This window comes from Pteropus medius, unplaced genomic scaffold (genome assembly GCF_902729225.1).
Source record: "Pteropus medius unplaced genomic scaffold, Ma_sr-lr_union100, whole genome shotgun sequence".
In the NCBI taxonomy this organism is placed as follows: domain Eukaryota; kingdom Metazoa; phylum Chordata; class Mammalia; order Chiroptera; family Pteropodidae; genus Pteropus; species Pteropus medius.
In genome coordinates this window covers 17,491,835-17,511,323 of record NW_024352786.1, presented here as the reverse complement: position 1 = coordinate 17,511,323, position 19,489 = coordinate 17,491,835, and the positions used below count along the sequence as shown (strand labels likewise).

Here is a 19,489-nt window from a genome sequence, read left to right as displayed (position 1 = left end):
TTATTTAAATAGACAGGACAATGTTGCCCTTAAGAAAAGAAATATTATATTGGCACATTCTATTCTAGAAATATTCTCTGTTATTTTTAGAAATATAATGCCTTCCCTGTTATCTAAATGTATAGCTCATATCTTATTTTAAATTAAGATTTCTAAATTAGAGGAGATTTCAACACTAGTTTTGTAAAGAAAAGAAGTTCACATGAAGCTCCAACTGTTGTAAAGAAATGTAAAATTATAACACTTGCTGAATTCCAACATCCATTCACTATTTTTTTTAAACACACCAAATAAACTTATATGTAAAGAACATATATGTTCAGTTTACACACATACAAAAATCAATACAATCATTAGCAAATACATAGATTATGTTTAAAAACATAGCTTTGACATTTAAAAGCTATTTTGTTAATTGAGTCCAAGTATGCCAGTTTTTATTCTGGACCTGACTACACAGTTCTACCCTTGGCGGGGTATGCATAGGTTCCAACTCTCCTTTATACCTGGAGGTCTTTCTGGAAAACAGAAAGTGCCAGATAAGTCTGAAAAATAAAGTCGAGTCAAAGAAACCATGGGGCTTAATACCATGCTATAAAGGTGGTGTTAAGCAATAGATACCATTAAAGTAGAAAAAAAAATAGATTTCTATGCCCCTTCTGGCACTTAATATTCTTTATAGTAAGATAGCATTTCATCCAGCTATTTGCCTTATATTCTCTGTTATTTTTAGAAATATAATTCCAACTTTTGAGGAAAAGTTTCTTATGCTATTCTGATAACCACATAAACGTGTGTCTCTGTTCTTGACCGACCACAAGAAGAAAAAGTCAAATTATTCTTTACTACAGAAAATGGACAAAAGAGGGTTTGCTTCCTGTTCCCTTTTGGGGTGGAGATGAGGGGGCTGGCCACAGGATGTGCATAAGTGATTAGACTCCCCAGGGACAGAGCAGCTACCACAATCTGCATCAGCAGAAGTAGCAGAGCATAGAAGTGTACCGTAATGGGAAGTGAGAATCCACCTTGGATGTTCTAGAACCTTCTAAACTCAGTAAGGTCCACATCCCCATTGGAACATGTGCTTGGCGATCACATTTGCAGCCCGAGCCCTGTGGGACTCCTGTTACTGGCCTGCTGAGGTTTTCTGATGGCGAATAATATTGAACATTTCCTGCCCTGAACTGCCTAGAGACCAAGTCATGGCCCCACCCCCAGCAGTGTTTCCCAGAACCTGGATGAAGGATGAAAAGCAGACAAGAGTCACCCCTGGAAATGGAGCCTTTCGTCTCCCTCACTTCTTGCCTCCTTTCCCCTCCTCCTTCGCTCGCTCCTTCCTCAGTCCCCCCATCCCTCCTTCGGCGCTGGGGGGCCGGGGTGGAGTCACGGGGGCGGGGCAGAGGCGCTCATGTGGCTGTATGAGTACCTGGACAGCGAGGCCCCGGTGGTCCTGCCTTCCTCCTCCTCTCCCGGCTCTCCTCTCGCCCCTGGGGGACCAGGGTTGGGGCAGCAGGGGAAGGTGGCCATGAAGCCGAGGCGGAACCGTTTGTTCATGAAGCAGTAGATGATGGGGTTGACGCAGGAGGAGGTGTAGGAGAGCAGGAGGATGAAGGAAATGGGGGTCCCCGAGAGGTGGCGCTCGGCGGAGGCCGTGTCATAGGCCCGCCAGGCGTTGACGCTGAAGATGGGCATCCAGCACAGGAAGAAGAGGACCACGATGACCATGAGCATGCGGATCACCCGCTTCTTGGCCATCAGGTTGGCCGCGGAGCTGCTGCTCCTGATGCGGTTGACCCTGCCGCTGTCGCCGGGCGACAGGCGCTGAAGCTCCAGCTTGCGTGGGTGCTTGGACTTCTGCAGGTAACACCCGTCACTGTCCTCGTATCGGCCGCTGCTGCCGGCGCTCGGTTTCCTTTCTGGGTAGGCAAGTGACATCACTTATCATCTGGGATGAGCCGTGCCAGACAGAAGGCATGGAGACCCACCCCCCGCTTCCATCGAGGGGGCCAAACCAAACTCGAACTGAAGAACTGGGCAGGCGACCGTGGGACTGCAATATGGGTAAGTATGGAACTATACCAGTCCTTTCCTTCAAATGCAAAACTGCTTAAAATTAACAAAATAATGTATAATATATAATGTACATAACATGATATGTAATAATAAAATAGCATTTTATGTATGTAGATCGTAAGGATAAAAAAAAAACTATTAAAAAAATGAATATTCGCACACTTCCTTTTCCCAGCTCCTCAGGGGAAAAGGTCCCTGCTTTCTTGTGAGCCTCTGACTGCTTTTACTGTGAGGAATCTAGACAATGAGCAAAAATCAACAAACACCGAAGAAGCTAGAGATTGTTATACATGGTTAAGAACGGAGTGGAGAGGTGGAGTGAGAAGGAGAAGCCATGTGGATAGTACATCGAACTGAATGGGGAAGGGGCGAGGCTTTGAGAAGGGAGGAGATAGGATGGGGGACTGGAATTACAGTTAGCTTTGGGTGCTGAAGGAGGTCCATCATGGAAAGTCTGGGACACGTGGGCCCTCAGCTTATCCTTGGGATGTGTATTATCTCCTTTTATTCCACTCAGCACCCTTTTGAGAGGAATGATTTCTCCATTGCACAGATGAGGAAATAGAGATACTCGGTTTTATGACTGTCCCTTATGGCACAGTCTCATAATACTTTTACAAATCTATAATATATTGTAGGTTTCTCTACTTAAGTTACAGAGAACAAGCTATTGTGATCTTTCGACATAAACATGCAGTGAAAAGATTGTTAGTTTACCTCTAGCAGACTTCTTCTGGCTAGCATCAAATTTTATTCCTTGGTAAAGTTCCAAAGAGATTAATCCATATGCTACCATCATTACGATTCCAGGAATAAGAAAGAGGATGAGTAACAGGAACGTGTGCCTAATAAAATAAAAAAGAAATCCAATAACCAGCAATCCAGTATTTCAAACTCAGATGGCATGGAATAAATAGAGTTCATCTGCATTTAGACAGGTCTGAGCAAACACATTAATTGCTAGTATTTAATTCCTTGGAAATTCCATGTCTGGAGGTTCAGTCATTAGAAGTTGTTTACTTCTTCTGGTTTTTTGTTTTTTGTTTTTGTTTTTTTCTGATAAAGACTCTTATGACAGACTAGTTAAATTGGAAAAGTTTGCTCTAACTCTGTGCCTGAAACAGGTCTATACCTATAAAACTAATGAGAGCTTTAAAAAAAAAGTATGTACATTTTATCTCAATAAAGCTGTTACCAAAATAATAAAACATGAGGGCTTACATTTATTAGGGACTTATTAAATGTGCTACACACTAGGCTAAGCATTTTATATAGATACTATTACAGATATTATTAAATATTAACTCCCATAATAACCTTTGAGGTAGGGACTGTTATCACAATGCCTACTTTACAGATGAGGAAACTGAGACTTAAAGAGACTTAAATAACTTGCCCAAAGTCACAAAGCTAATGGCAGAGGTAGGACTTGAACTCAAGCAATATGATTCTAGAACTTACGCTCTTAAGTATATCAATATATCATTTGTTGACTTTATGGCAACAGAATAATCAAAAACAGGTGAGAACGATGGAAAGCCTCCTTGGTTTTGCAAAACATGGCCTTCCGGTTGTTTCTGACCCACTGGCACAGTGGCAGTCTAACTCAAGTGCCTGGTGGGGCAGAACTATGCTTGAGAAGGCATAAACACAATTGATTCCCGAGGCATTCCAGCCTCCTCTTTTATGAGTCTGGCCCCTAAATCACTTTTGTAGTCTGGCATGTGTAAGGTCACACGATTAGGCCATAAATTTGTCAGAGGCTCACGGTGGCTGGGCCATTTCTCATTTCAATTGGACATGTTTTGATAAGATTCCTTTTCAAGTCCCTCTCGTTTACAACATAATTCTTGGTGTGTGTGTATATGTTACTGGGTTGAAATGAAAAAAAAAAAGAAGGCAGAGAAAGCAGATTATCTCAGTTTTAAGTCATTTTTAAATGTCTAGCTCCTTGCTTCTAAAACAGGCTTGGAATTAGTAAACATAATTCCCTGCATTGGTGTAGGCTTTTACAAGCTATTTAATGAAATTTTTTGTACACATACTCTCATTTGAATTTTACAGCCACCCAATGAGGTAGATAAAAAATATCTATATTATTAAATCCTTGTATAGATTAAAAAAAAAAAATCCTGGATGTTAGAGAATTTGCGTGAACTTGTCCAACATCGTAAAAAACAGGTATTAGAATCTTGCTTTTTTATTTTCAGTAAAGCACTCTGTGCAAGTACCATACCTGCGGCTCTAATAAAAACCACATGGGATCTGGAACTCATCCTCGCTCTATCTTCAATTCTTAGAAAATCATAGCCCTTCAAATCATCTAGCCCAACCCCACCCCCACCAGACCATCTGGAAGCACAGTGCATGGTAGGTAAGCACAGAGGCTCTGTCTCTTCTAGGCTTGTGACTTTGAATAATTTACTTTAACCTCACTTCTCTCAGTTTTCTCATCTGTGAAATGAGGGCAATAATAGTACCTACCCTATAGGGTTTTGAGATCATTAATTAAATTAACATATGTATGGAATTTAAAACAGCACTCTACGTGTCTGCTATTACCATTATTCTAGAACAAGGTTAGAATGATCCTTCTCAAAATGTCTTCAGGAAACGGATCACCCAGCCACTATGGACAATACATTCCAGTTTTATGCAAGCTTCAAATTATACCAAGTTATAGCAAACAAATGAGCACTCTGGACCCTTACCAGGACTGCTGCATAACATCATTTGGCAGTAGAAAGCGGCACATATTTGCGGTCTGGTTGTTATTTTTGGTAAAAGGCACCAAGTTGCTATAAATTGGGTACGGAGTCATGATGGTAAAGGAGAGGCACCAGGTAGCAGCAATCACCTTCAAAGCGTGGGATTTCGTCTGCCAGACCCGGGACTGTAAGGGTTTGCAAATCGCACCGTATCGCTCCAGAGATATGGCGACCAGATTAAAAGTGGATACACTCACAGAGGTGCCTGGGAAGGAACAAAGAAGTCAGTTTTGCGGCTCTGAACCCCAAAGTTTACGCGCACATTTGCTCAAGTATATCTGATCCGCACAGGTGTGCTATCAAAGGAAACAACTCAGGGTAAAGAAATCTTGTGTGTTATATTTTTAAAAGAATGATTTATTTCCAGCTTTGTTCCAAAAAGGATTTAAGAATGCAGTTAAAGAAATGTATTTGCAAATATATCTTACTGCCAATTTTCAGTTAAGTTTATTGACTTTTGAACTCCTTCTTGGGCAGAAGGTGCTCATTAATTAATAACTGAGGGGATGAAATATGTTCCTATCCCACAGAGGAGATTATGGAGTAACCCATAGAAAAGCTCTCATTTTGAGCATGATCTGCATAGTTAAGTTGACCTTATCACTCAGATTCTCAAGGACTATGACCCCCAAAGTCACTGGGGTCTGGGCTAAGGGCATTAAAACTCTTTCTGAAAATTTCTAGTAAGACTGTTTTTAAGAGTGAAACATTACTAGATTTCAAAATGTAGTGTGTCGAAAAAAACAGAACAAAATGATAAAAAACGATGAGGAGGAAAAATCGCATACTGCAACTAAAGGTTTTTCTGGGAGGGAAAACTAGAGTCTTCCTTATTATCTTTTTTGACTTTTTATGTTTTGTAGAATAAGCATGCATCATCCGTGAGAAAGACACCAAAACACCTCATTTAAAATCATGTACTGAGCTATAGTCGGAAAAGCTTAATTTTCCTTAATATTTTTTGTGCTGTTGTGTGTATATTTATTATAATGTCTTATCTCATTAAAATCCCTTTTAATTCTTCATCCATGAAGTCCTTCAACTCTTCTGATTAACCCTTACCATGATTTCTTAAATCTAAGAATTCATCTAAGTTTGGGAGCGGAAGTTCTTAGCTGGGGGCCTTTTATGGATATACGTTAATTCTCTGAGACTACATATAAAAATGTTTTTTTTCCTAGGGAGAATTTCCATAGTATTTCTAAGACACTTTAAGAAAACTATAATCCCCAAACCGTTACATTAAAACTCATGTTCTCAGGCAGGATTTGCTGTGTTTCAATGGACTTTACCCTGAGGAGTTGACATTTAAATGAGAGAGAATAGGCCTGAACTCCTCAGAGTCAAGTCTGTACGATGAGTCCACTGTAATTATAAACCCACCATCAGGCAAGCACTTTTTTTTTTTTTTTTGGCTACATATCAGGAGTTTAATAAATATTAACTGTTAGCAATAGTATTGAGGAAAACTCAAAATTAAGAGAAGAGTTGAAATGACAGAAGTCCAGCAGAACCGTTACAATATTGCAAACATTTTCAGAATTGTTTTGCTTTTCATTTTAGCTATTTTTGAAAAATTTTTTTTATCAAGGTGAAATTCACATAACACAAAGTTGACCATTTAAAATCATTTAGCAAATTCACAATGTTGTGCAACTGCACGAGCACGCATTGTAAACCTCCTTTCACATATTCTTGTTAAGATTCTTAAATAACATTCTCTTAAAATATAGTTGGACAGGCTCTGAATGCCAAAAGTGCTATGAAATGCTAGTTGTTATTGCTTCAGTGTTTAGCAGTGATCCTTTTCCTCTGCAAGTCTATTTTTATTTTCGGAAAACTTGAACACAGAGTGACACTTTCTTGGTTATTTGTCTGTGGCACGCAGGTTGATAATTCATCATCATTTGGTTAGTGCTGGATCCGGCTTCCTCAACTGGGAGAAATAAAGGCTTTTAAAGAATTCTGGTCACTGAAGACTGCCCTAGCCCAACTCAGCTGTGAATATTGCAAGGCTTAGGTCAGAACAAAACCAGCTCCCTCCCATTTCCTGCCTCTCCTCTTCCTCCCAACTGGTTCTCAGAATAGGCAAGGGACAAGGGGACCAAGAAGACATGTCCTTGTTCATCACCACAGTAGTGGCCGCTGATTTGGGTTCTAATCCCAGCTCTGTGGCTCACCACCTGTGTGTCCTTGGGCACATTATAAACTTCTCTGTGCCTCTGTTTCCGCCTCAGTGAGCTAGAGAAAAATAGCTGTACTTCATAGGGTATTTGGCCAATCCAATAAGATCACGAAGGTAAAAACGCTTAGCATATCATTGGGTGCATAAAAAGTACTCAAAATATTAGCCCTTGTGATTTTTATCATCATCATCATCATCATCATTTTGATTGGCATAGGCAGAGAGCTGCATATCTCAGCCAATCAAGGTCGACTTATTGACCTCACAGCCCCCATGAGCAAATTCAGCTCCTCATCTAGGGGCAGAGGCCTCTCTGTCTCTGGGGGAACAGGCTGGGAAGTGAATCCTGAGAAAGGAGTCTAGAGCTGTGTTGAAACTGGTTGTCAAATAGCCCCTGTTCCCTGGGAAAGCAAGAGCGACGACAAAAAGAACCCTCCTCGTCCTCCTTTGCTATCCCTGGGTAGAGCTCAGAATACAACCAGCAGCTTCCAGAAAGTGACAGAGCAGCTTGCATCTGTTTCTTTCTAACAGAAGCAAGCAAAACCAGCCCCTTCTGTGATTTCTTATCAACTAACTCCTCTCTGAGAAACTGACCTCTGAAACAGGCGACTGGGGACTGACTTCGGGAGAGTTATGAGGACTCAGTCAGTACCTGAATCCTTGCGCACAGCCCTACACAGACAGACGTTTTGATATTTACACTCAGCAAGGACCCTCTGCCCGAGGCTGTCAGGGGTTTTGGAATGTCTGGGGTTGAGTGGGGTCTGGGGCGAGTTCCAGAAATAGTCATGGCAGCAACTCACCCATGAAGTAGGTGGTGGTCTTGCAAACAGCGTTCCCGAAGATGAAATCCTTGAGCAGGTTGGGGATGAGGTTGAACGGCATACAGAAGAGGCAGAGCATGAGGTCGCTGATGGCCAGGGACAGCAGGAAGATGTTGGTGACGGTTCTCATCCTCTTGTTTCGAATCAGCACCGTGATGACCAGCGTGTTCCCCAGCACGCTGAGCAGGAATATCAAGGAATACAAGAGAATCTGCACAGCTGGCTGCCACTCTGCAGAGAGTAACAGGGACAAGACGGAGGGATGGAGGTTATGAGAGCAGAATGTTAAAACCTTAGAACATGAAGCCAACGATTAGTTCCTCCCGGGTTTTTTTTCTTCGCAGGGGTGCAATCATCGAACCCAGCTATTCATGGACAGACAATATCTTGCAGAAACAAACTGGGGAGAGCACAGAGTGATTCCGTTGCTTCTGAAAGGTTGGTTCGTTAAAGGATCATTCAGGGAACTACTTTTTCTTAAGCACAAAGCTTCAGTGAGTAGTGATTGCTTTCTTTCTAGCTGCTAAACATTATCTCGCTTTAATCACTTCTTCACGCCGGATTTCCCCCGAGCAAAGGCAACAGCTAGGTCGTGACAGCACCTTTTCTGTAATGCTTGTAAGTTCGAGCTTAGACACTTGTATGCCTTCTTGCTACACTTCAGCACCTCCTCCCACTGCTTTTGTTCCCCCCACGTCCCATCCATTAAGCCCCACTCTCCTGAGGGGGAACAATGAGAATATTTGACTCAATTCTGCTTTTTGATCTCTTATCCAAACTTCTTAACAGATGACTTTATCCAGCCTTGTCTCATGAGGACTTAGTTTTATTTTCTCTACCATCCTTGCCCTTGCTGATTTCTCCCTCAACCTAATAGTTTTCTGAATTAAAACAGCAGTCCTCTGACGCCTACCTTTGGATGAATGGGGCTGATCCAAGCAGAAAAGCGTCTCATTTTCGATGCCTAGTTCGCAAGGAGGGGTGATGTTGCTTCCATTCACAAGAAGGCTGTTGACCACATCCATCCTTGCCTGCTGCTTTCCACCCAGTGCTGGTGAGCTGGCGAATTGCTCACTCCCGGCTCATTCCTCTAATGACTGGAGAGTCTCCCAGATGCGACCTGCTGTGGAGGGGCAGGGAGGGAGGGATCTCCAGGTGTGGGCTTTTTCAGCCATTCCTAAAGGCAACTTGAATTCACCACACTCAGTCCAGCTGGGCAAGCACTCGCACTCCTGTCTTGGAGAAGCAGCCAGTGCCAGCCAAGCCCGCTGCACCGTCCAGGCCCACCCCTCCCATTCCTGGCCCAGCCGTAGGAACCTGAGCGCAGGCAGCCTGCCTGCAAATATCACTTCCCAGAGTGTCGCTGCTTTTATACACACATGCACACACGAACACAAGCACACACACTCCGCCTAGTACCTCTCTTCTCTGTATAGGAACCTGTCAGCATCCCCGACATAGGCAGAATGAAGCCCAAACTGGCCGCGTGAGAAAGGAACAATTAACACGGTAACAGATACGGTAATGCAGACCATCAGGACCAAAGGACACGGAGGGACTGCATTTCTACCTCCTTATATAAAAGCAATTAGTGCCTTTTTAGCTTTGGAACCATGCCCAGCAATGTGTGTGCATATCGCTGCCGGCTGGTTGTTAAGTTGTTACCAACCACAGTGTTATTTCTCGTGGTCTCTGCCCTTGTTGACTGAAAAGGGGGGGCTACTTTTGAGTATGGATTCCTGGATCCTTATTACAAAAAAGTTCCTAAGATTTCCCATTTATTGTTTTTTTTCCATTCATCCATCTATGCAGCACACAGTCATGGACAGGCAACCATTTGCTAGACACTTTTCTGGGCATGTGAGCGAATAATGAATAAGATTGTTCCAGATAATGTTAAGCACCATGAATGCAGTAGGGAGGTGTGATGGAAAGGAATAGACTGGGGGTGCTAATTTAGATAAGCCGGCCAGGAAAGGCCTTCCAGAGAGGGGACCACGATCTGAGACCTGGACGACAAGGAGGACACTTGTGAAGATCTGGAGAAAGCATCTTCTAGGCAGGTGGAACAGTATTTTTGGCAGAGGTCACAGCAATTGCAGAGACCCTGAGGTGGGAGTGACCTTGACCTACTTGAGGAACAGAGGAAGTAGGAGTGAATGAAGGGCAAATGGTGGGAGGTGAGATTAGAGAGAGGGATGGGGCTAGGGGTCTGGGCTTTCTGGGAATGCTCTGTGGCGTCTGAAGGCCCCTCAGTGTTCATCATACAGAGAGGGTCTCCTCAGTCCAGACCTTTGGGAAAGCGAACGAAGGCAGCGGAAGCCCTGTTTCTGACGTCTGCTTGGCAGGGCTGAGACGTGGTCTACTTGCTAGATACCCCCGGGGCCCCTTTTGTGCTGACAACTGTCTCAGTTGACAGAGCAACATACTCTATTTTTGCTGAATCCCTGCCAGACACAGAAGAACTAACCCGTATTTTAATCTTCGAGGCTCAGAGGTGGGGCTGGGAAGACAGAGTGGTACCTCTTTTCTTTGAAACCGTGAACATGTGTGTTTGAGGTGCTTAGTCGTGGGAACTAGAAGGAACATTGGAGAAGGAATCGGGAGTTATTATGAGGACAGGCTTTGACATCAGACAGACCTGAGATCAAATCCTGGCCTCACTGGTCACCTGCTGGGAACTACTGCGCAAATTTCTTAACCTCTCTAGATTCATTTCCTCCTTCTGTCAAATGGAGACAAAAATGACTTCATTGATATTTGTTATGGAGATTGACTAATTACCTCAAGGCAGTGCCTGCCATAAAAAAGGTGTTCAATAAATCACAGATAATATTAATAGCTATCTAATAATAATTAGATAACTATTAGTAAAAGGTTCCTTTTATGCACAAGGAACTGAGACTCAGGGTGGCCATGTGATTTGCTGGTGAGAACCAGGAGTGGATACCCGCTTGTGGACCCTGCAAACCCCATGCTCACACCAACCACTTCCTGCGGAATGGAGGGTTCTTCATTTTTCTGGTGGTGTACAGCCCACTCGGAGGCAGAGTTCCTGTCTCTGCCCCTCCTTCTGCCCCATGTCCTGTTGGCGGAATGTCCCCAGCATGCAGGCTGATGCGGACACCGCCCACTAGAAGACCCAGTGCAGTACTGTCCTGATCTGGGGAAGGATAAACTTTCAGGTTTTGAGCCCCGGGTGCAGCTAAATCTCACCCCACTGCTGTTTCTAGAAGCTTCCACTGCACAGCCGTCACCACCCATAAGGAGTGCCTCCTGGCTGCAGGGAGCATGCCGCTGTGGGTTTAAGAACAGAGTCGCAGAGGGCTTAGCGTCAACCCGCCCTGAACTGAAACAGTCCAGCTTGGGACAAGTTCCTTCCTGTCTCCCTTTCTCCCTCCCGCCTTCCTTTGCACCCTGGCCTCCTAGTCTGTTCTTTTTGTCGGTGAGCAGGAAGTGACGGTGAGCAGGAAGTGACGGTGAGCAGGAAGTGACGGTGGAGTGGAGGAGGGCGGGTGCTAGAGGTTCTGTAAACTCATGAGAGATGAGTGTGGCACATTTGAGTGCTGTGCTTTACAAACCGTAGTGCACATCTGAATCACCCAGGTTAATGTTTAAAACATGGGGATTTCCAGGCTCCTGTCCCAGAGATGCCCATCCTTCAGCCCAGGCCTGGGAATCTGCATTTTTATTCCGCATCCTGGTGATTTGCAGGCCAGTGATTGCAGGATTACCTCTCGGGAAACCATCAAGAGCTATGAGCACAGGCATTAGACCATAGGAACCTAAGCTGTGGAATGTGAACAACTTATTTCACCTTTCTGAGTCTCAGCCTGCTCATTTGTAAAATGGGTATAATGTAACATGCTACCTATAAACAAACAAAGCGATCCATGGAAAGTGCTTAGAACAATGCCTGGAACATAGCACTGGACACTAATTGTTATTAGGGGATAGTATTAATTCTAGGGATGCTCTGTTTATCCTCATTACCATGGCCAGGTTCAGGGTTTGTAACTTCAGGACCTAGCACAGTGCCTGGCATACGGTATGTGAGAAACGTAAATGAATAAAGAATGAAAGTTAGGAGAGCCAATACTTTACTTATTACACCTGTTTATAATTCTATTACATTGGTTCTTTTCCTGGCCAACCCTGGATGTTTTCACTCTGAGTTTCTGAGCCAGGGTTACCGTAGAGTTCAACTAAAGAAGAGAGAATTCCAACGGGAGTCACTGGGGCTTGCAAGGGAAGAGCTGATGCATTTTCCAGGGTGTTAAGCCTTATCTCATTCCTCGACACACCCTCGTTGAATGCCATCTAAGGGCCAGGCATTGTGCCAGGTGCTGAGGGTAAGTCATGAACTAAGTAGCTAGAAATCCTGCTCACATGAAATTCTCAGCCCCCTTCAGATTGCAGGCAATAGACTGGGCAAAATGGAAGCGCCCCTCTCACCTTGCAGCCCCCTCCTCTGGTCGGGCACAGTTCCGGGCAGATTGATAAAAAGTTAGTAAATTGAGTTGAAATGGTGTTAAGTGCCACTTCCCCGCCTTCGAGACACACAGGACTGGGCCGAGCATAAACCTGGGTGCCATGTACAGTCCACAAAGTCCTTTGGGTATTGGGGACTCCCTTCTGGCAAATACGCCTAGAAGGACAGAACGCAAACAATCTCAGTGGTTCCTGGATAAGGAAATGCGTGGCTGGTCCCCTGGCCATTCTCCATCTGAAGAAACAGTTGTTCTACAACACCTAAAAGATCCATATGTTTTTATCTTTCTGAGGACATGAATCACGTGCTCATTGCAATTTTTTAAATAAAGAAAAACATGTAAGTATAAATATGATACAAGCAAATTTCGGGGCTTCACATGATTTATTCTTAATGTGGTGCCACTTTAGGAGAAGCACAACCCAGACGCCAGTGGTGGTAACAGGTAATTGCGTGTTGCAGGACATTCAATTCGCAGGGCAGCCTGACATTTCTTAAAATTCTCCTTGGCAAATTACCCTCCTCCCCTCTGTGGCTCAGCACGCCACTCTCTAAATTCCTTATTCCTTATTCTCTTCCCAAACTCACCCAGACTGCGGCTTGCTAGTCTTTTCCTCTCTTCCTTCCTCTAACCCTTTCAGACTTCTGGAGGTGACCAAGATTTCTCTCCCTCCTCACCCTGTCTGGCCACACCCGGTCAGTCTGGAGGGAGCATGCTGAGGCGCTGGGGCATCCCTGCTCCCCACAGGGGACTCTGTGCAACTGCCCCCTGGAGAAGTTCAGCCACTGGCTGTCCTTTAGGGAAAAATTATAGTGGATCGTTTCTGATGAATAAAAAACCCCTCCTGGCGACTGAGGAAGGCAAGCTCCATGTCTGTCTGATGAGGCTGTCAGCAAGCCACAGCTGGGTTTGGGCAAGTAACTTTGCCTCGCTCAGTCTCCATGTCCTCACCTGGAAAATTGGTTAACAGAGGGAACACCTACCTCAGAGGGCTGCTGAGACATTACATGTCACAGTGTGTGGAAAACACCCAGTAGAGTGTTTGCCGTGTCATAAGCACTCGGTAAATGATACTACTCCCACTACTAACTGACCATGTTCCATGTTGATTTTAAATGGCATCCTTAATGCCACTGAGGCAAGATAACATTTGTTAATGGTTTGGTGGATGTCCTTCCAGACTTTTCCTCTAAATACATTTTTAAAAAGCCAATTTGGAATCATACTCTGTATATAGTATTCATCCTACTTGACACTTTTTGAAAAAATATTTTTAAGAAATTTTTTCCCTTAAAATGAGATTATATAGCTTATGTAGGATTCTGAAAAAATGTGTCTATTTTTTAAACAGTTAGATAAGAAAATAAAAAACGGTATGACCCCATCGTCCAGAGAATTTAAAAGATGTTTAATACACATACTCTTTTGTAGATGAATTTTTTTCACTTAGCGTTATCTCATCGTCATGTTTCAGTACTTTTCTGTAGTGCTATTTTTAGTGATGTCTATTATTCCATTAAGAGTACATATATAACCTACTAAAATACATCCATACAGTTGGTTACTCAGTTGTTATTTTTAGCCTTCTGCTTTTATAAGTGACACTGTAGTGAACAGTTGTGCACACATCGGCGACATCAGAGCTGCCTTCAGCTCAACTCCAAGGGCAGCGTTCACTGCCCTGGCCCACCATTCACAGCGGCTATGTGGCAGGCACTGACATTTTGTTCTTTCTTCGGATGAAGACAAATATCTGTCCAGTTTTCTCGTTTCTCTCTATCTCCACTGCTGTACCCCTAGGCCAGGAGACCCCCATCTCTCACATGGAGATTTGTAGCCTTCTTGGCTGACCTTCCTACTTTCCCTTTGAGTCCTCCAATCTCTCCTCCATGCAGTAGCCTCAGTGGTGTTTCTGTGACATAGGCCACAATGCCACCGCCTACCTAAAACTCTCCAGCCCAACCCATGGCTTCATCTGCATGCTTTCCCACCCACTGCCCCATTCCATGTGTGCCAGACTTACTTTCTCCTCCCTCCTGTGCATATGCCCAGCCCACTCCCTTCCCCGACCCCCAGAGTCTTTGCATACATTGTTCTCTCTGCCTCGGTAACCCCCACTCACTGATGCCACCTTCTCGGGGAAATCTGAGTAGTGTACCTGCAGGCCAGCCTCTTAGCTATGGTTCCCTCATGATGTCAATCACCACCTCCCGCCGTGGATCCCACGGTGCACGAACCCCGCCCTTGCAGCCACTGGAATCCCATCACGAGAACGCCGTAGTTCATGGAGAGAACACGGTGGCGTCCTCGTGATGGGATTCCAGTGGGCATCCATGGAGGGATCCAGATATATATGGATATATGTCTCCTTATAGCCCCACAATGGCCAGTCCTTGGGCACCAGTTTGCAGAGGTGGGAACTAAGCACTCAGATGGATCCCCTTGGGCCATACCCTCAGGAAGCCACCTGTGAAAACAATTTCATCAGCTCTGGTCCTCAAATCCCACCCAAAGGCCCACCCTGGCTCTGCGTCCACCTTCTCTCCCACTGCACAGCCCCATCCAATGCCTTTCTCCTTCCTAACTTAAAAGGCAAAACCCCAGTAATGTCAGGGGATGCAAAGAGCTGGATGTGCCTCTCTGGGGATAGTGAGGAGGTCCCACCTCTGCCAGCCGGATGTCCTCTTACATTATTATCATCACCATTGTTCAGTAATATATTCCGATTAGACCAGGATGAGGCCGCTGCACACAGTTTGCTCGCTAAAAACCCAAGGTTCAGATGCCTCAGAGGTGTTGGGGGGCAGCAGCATTGCTCTTCCGGGAACCTTTCAGAGAGTTGCGCCTGGCTGGCATCTGATCCACCTACGTGTCCAATTGCTATTTTGGGATTGTTACAGCTACCGAATCCATTAACTGGACTAAAAGTGAAAGCAATTGGAAGCACAAGTGCCTTGAAATGTTTAAACACCATAATGATGATCTGGCCTAATTACTCCCCAAAGTAGGGTCAGAACGAAATTCTTGATCTCAGTCCCCTTCATGGCTCAATAAGTGAAAGGAGAAATGTCAGATTTAAGGGTTGAAAAATATAATTTCTATGCCTGTCAATAATAAAATCCTCGATCTGAAGTTCAGTTATCCAAGGAAGGCGATAGCAGTTTACAGAGTAATTATAGCACCTAGGCGCCCAGTGTCCCGGCTTGCTCTGTGGTGATGTCGTTCACAATTGGTCTGTTTCCACAATGAGCACTGAGTTCCTGGAGGGCTGAGCCCTGTCAGCCATGTTTGCTGCAATTGTATCTCCAGCTGTTCCTACAATGTCTTGTGCATTATAAGCATTCACTAAATGTTTGCTGGATAAAAGGATGAACAGGTGGGAGGAGTGGATGTCATTTAATGTCATTTTGTCATTCTTATAGTGTGAAGAAAATTTAGGAGTCTGAGATTGTGGGATTTTCCCAGACTGGATAGAGTCATCTCCCTTATTCCGCATGTGATGTAACTGTTTTGAGAACACAAGTCTCTTGAATGAAGCTCTCTTTCTGAACCATTAATAACAGCAGCAACAACGAAAGTAATAATAATAGCTGACGTTTATGGACTTCTGTTTCAAGAGCTGTATAGACATTGACTCATGCAATCCTCTCACATCATCACAGTGATGTGGAATATGACGATGCCTGTTTTCTGGAGAGGCTGAGTAATTTTCCCAAGGCCACAACAGAACAGGAATGCATTCCACTAAAGTTGTTCTTCACCTTCTTTGGGTCTTGAAAACCCCTTAAAAATCTGATATTATGAATCTCCACCTAAGAAGAAATGTGCCTTCCTCCAAACACACACAGTTATGCACATATTTTCAGGCAGTTCATGAACTTGCTAAGATCTCACCCTAACCATAGGTTAGGAACCAGTGTGACAAGGTCTTGAGGCTCTGGAGTCAGACATATTTGATTTCTTTTCTTTTTTAAAAAAGTATTAATTGTTAATTAAGAAGTATTACAGGAGTACATGTTCTTTCGTGACAAATCCGAACATTAGAGGTAATGTCTAAATTCCCTTTGACCAATGAATTCTAAGACCCTTTCAAGAAGTAACTATTGTTATCAATCTGAGCAGATAATTCACAAAGACAAAATACAAACGACCTGTACATTAAATACCTATGTGCCCATGAAAATTACTTGATATGGTTGTGTTTTATTAGGATGTTTACATAAATAATATTGTACTGCATCTTTTTTTTTTTTTCAATTTGCTTTTTTTTCACTTAAGAATCATCTTGGAGGTTTTTCAGTCCATACAGATCTGCCATAGCTTTTTACACTACTGTGTAGTATTCCATATTTTGGGTATACCACATTATTATCATTTTCTTACTGTCTTTAGGTTTCTTCTAGATTTTTCTTTTGCAGACAAAGCCACAGTGAACACTTTTACAGACACTTCTTAAGCACACGAGCAGGTGTTAGTTTAGAAGAACACCAGAACTTTGGGATTGCTGGGTCATAGAATATGTGCGTTTTTTAAAATATAAAAGATACTATCAAATTTCCCTGAAGAATGGAGATGCCAGTTTGCTTCTCTTCTACAATGTACAAGATCCATATTTATTTGCATTCAATCATTACTTTTATCAGTCTTTTGAATTTTCCCCAACCTAATGGATGAAAAAAAGTATCTTGTCTTATTTTGCATTTTTGATTACTAGTGATATTGAGCATCTTTTTGTACTTTATTGGTCATTTGTATTTTGTCTTTGTGAATTATCTGCTCATTTCTTTTGCTCATTTTTCTATGCATGTTCCTTTTTCATTGATTTCTGAGTGCTATATTATGTTCTGATACTAAACTATTTATTTATTATTTAAAAATTTTTTCTAAACATTTATTAACTATGTTAAAAAGTATTTTCTCTCAATCTATCTCTTGTGTTTGTAATTTACTGTCCTAGATTGGAATCCTGGCACTAACACTGACTTTCTGGATGACTTGAAAAAATACTTACCCTTCTGAGCTTTAGAGTTCTCTTCTGCAAAATGAAAATAGCATTTACCTTTCAATGTTATTGATAGAATTAAATGAGCTAATGACTATAAAACGGTTGGCCCAGTGCCTGGCATATATTAAGTGCTCAAAAAGTAATTATTATTCATTTTAATCTTTAAAAGATTCTTCCACGTATAAGCCCAAATAATGTCTACCCTCAGCTTTTACCCATTGGTTACAGGTCTATTTTCTACAAGAAAACAAAAATTCAAGTCCAAAAGATCTTTTAGGATGAATAGTAGAAAAAAAAATCACATCTGATTTTAGTTTATAACTTCTACAAGAGGTCTGTTTTATTTTCACGTCTAGCCAGTGTTATAGAAATCAAATTGTTAGCACAGCAGGGGAAAGCCTGAATAGAAGTAAATTTTAGTTTTCATTGAAAAACTTGTCAAGCAAATTTATAAAAACACTTTTCATAACAGCCTGGGAAGATGCAGAGAAATTCTGTCTTCCTCCCCCTGTAACATTATCTACAAAATCATTGTTCTTAAAACCACCCATTTGTTTTGAGACCAAACAGCTTCTTTCGAATCTGAATGATCATACAACTCTGTGTGACTGGGCTCTGCAGGGCACAGACCTTCTTATTGACTTGATTTCCCCAACAAACTTCTAAAATGGTTGAGCAGGAAGACCTAGTACCTCTCAAGTTCCAAATGAGGAAACAGAAGTTCTCAGGCAAAGCCATCTGTGACCTTCCCAGTCTGGCTTGGGGCCCCTCCTAGACTCCTCCATCCCACCATGTACATACTGCTGTCAAATCATGTTCAAGGCATGCGTAAAAGTCTTCTCCACTAGGCAGGTTTCTTGTGAGCGGAAACTCTGACTTCTGTCTGTATCCTTAATACCTGCTTAGCGTGAATGCGTGAGGGATGTATGATGGATGGATGGATGGATGGGTGGATGGATGGATGGTGGATGGATGGATGGGTGGATGGATGGATGTCCCACCTGCTAAGAAGTGGTACCCAGGTTTCTTTAAGCCATATCAAGCACTCTTTTTAAAAATGTATTAAAAATTTATTAATGTCTTAAAAATGGATTTTGGGGGGTTTATCAGTAGAGTTTTATGAATTTTAGGACATGTATAGATTGGTGTACTCACTGCCCCAATCAATTGACATAACTGTTCCATCATAACGAAAAGCTCCCTCACGTTGCCCTTTATAGTCACCCCAATCCATGGCAATCACTGCTCTGTTCTCCACCATCATTTCATCCATCAAGATTATCGTATAAATGGAATCATTCGGTAAGAAACTTTTGAGATTGTTTTTTTTTTTCTCATTCAGTATAATGCATTTGAAGTCCACTCAAGTTGCTGTGTGTATCAATAGTTTGTTATTTTTTTGTTGCTGACAAGTATTCCTTTGTGTGACTGTAACAGATGGTGTTTATTTATTCACTTATAGAAAATATTTAGGTTGTTTCCGGTTTGGGGCAATATTGAGTAAAGCTGCTGTGAGCACTAGCATACAGGTTTTTACATGAACCTAAGCTTTATTTTATTTATTAATTTTTTTTTTTTTAGGCAAGACAACCCTTGGTTAACCTCAGAGATTGCAAGGAATTTGTCAGCTTGCAATCCCTTATTTTTTTTATTTTTTATGCCTACAGCACCTGATCTTCCTAGGTGGTCTCCCATCCACGTACTAACCAGGCCTGACCCTGCTTAGCTTCCAAGATCAGACATTGGGCTTGTTCAGGGTGGCATGGCTATAGACAAACCTAAGCTTTAATTTCTCTAGGCAAAATTTCCAGGAATGGTATTGCTAAGTCTTATGGTAAGTGTATGTTTAACTTTTTAAGAAATTATCAAACTGTTTTGCAGATGGGCTGTATCAAGCATTCTCACCTTCGTACCATACAACCTTAAAAACAAACCAACAAACAAACAAACAAACAAAAAACCCCTCCTTTTTTGGGGTGGCGGATAGGATCCTGTTCCCAGTCTTCCATTCCTCTAACTTCCCCTCCCTGCATCCTACAGAAAGCCAGGTGCCTCGCTGAACTCCAGGGCCCAGGAAGCAGCCATCTGTCGGGTGTGCAGTACGGGCCTCTTCCTCTTGGCGTTCAAATGCCTTCCCTTCT

At 42.9% G+C, this 19,489-nt stretch overlaps 1 protein-coding gene and 1 pseudogene across 1 annotated transcript; both read right to left on the bottom strand.

The window, feature by feature from the left end:
- Positions 1-1,090: 1,090 nt before the first annotated feature.
- Positions 1,091-9,096, bottom strand: CCKAR (cholecystokinin A receptor). The gene is made up of 5 exons (XM_039848687.1): positions 8,764-9,096; positions 7,830-8,081; positions 4,785-5,046; positions 2,791-2,918; positions 1,091-1,916 (listed from the first exon to the last, which is right to left on the bottom strand). The coding sequence occupies exons 1-5, from the start codon at positions 8,873-8,875 to the stop codon at positions 1,384-1,386; spliced, it is 1,287 nt and encodes a 428-aa protein (XP_039704621.1). The 5' UTR covers positions 8,876-9,096; the 3' UTR covers positions 1,091-1,383.
- Positions 9,097-19,006: 9,910 nt separating this feature from the next.
- LOC120591342 (uncharacterized) lies at positions 19,007-19,122 on the bottom strand (annotated as a pseudogene).
- Between the last annotated feature and the right edge of the window lie 367 nt (positions 19,123-19,489).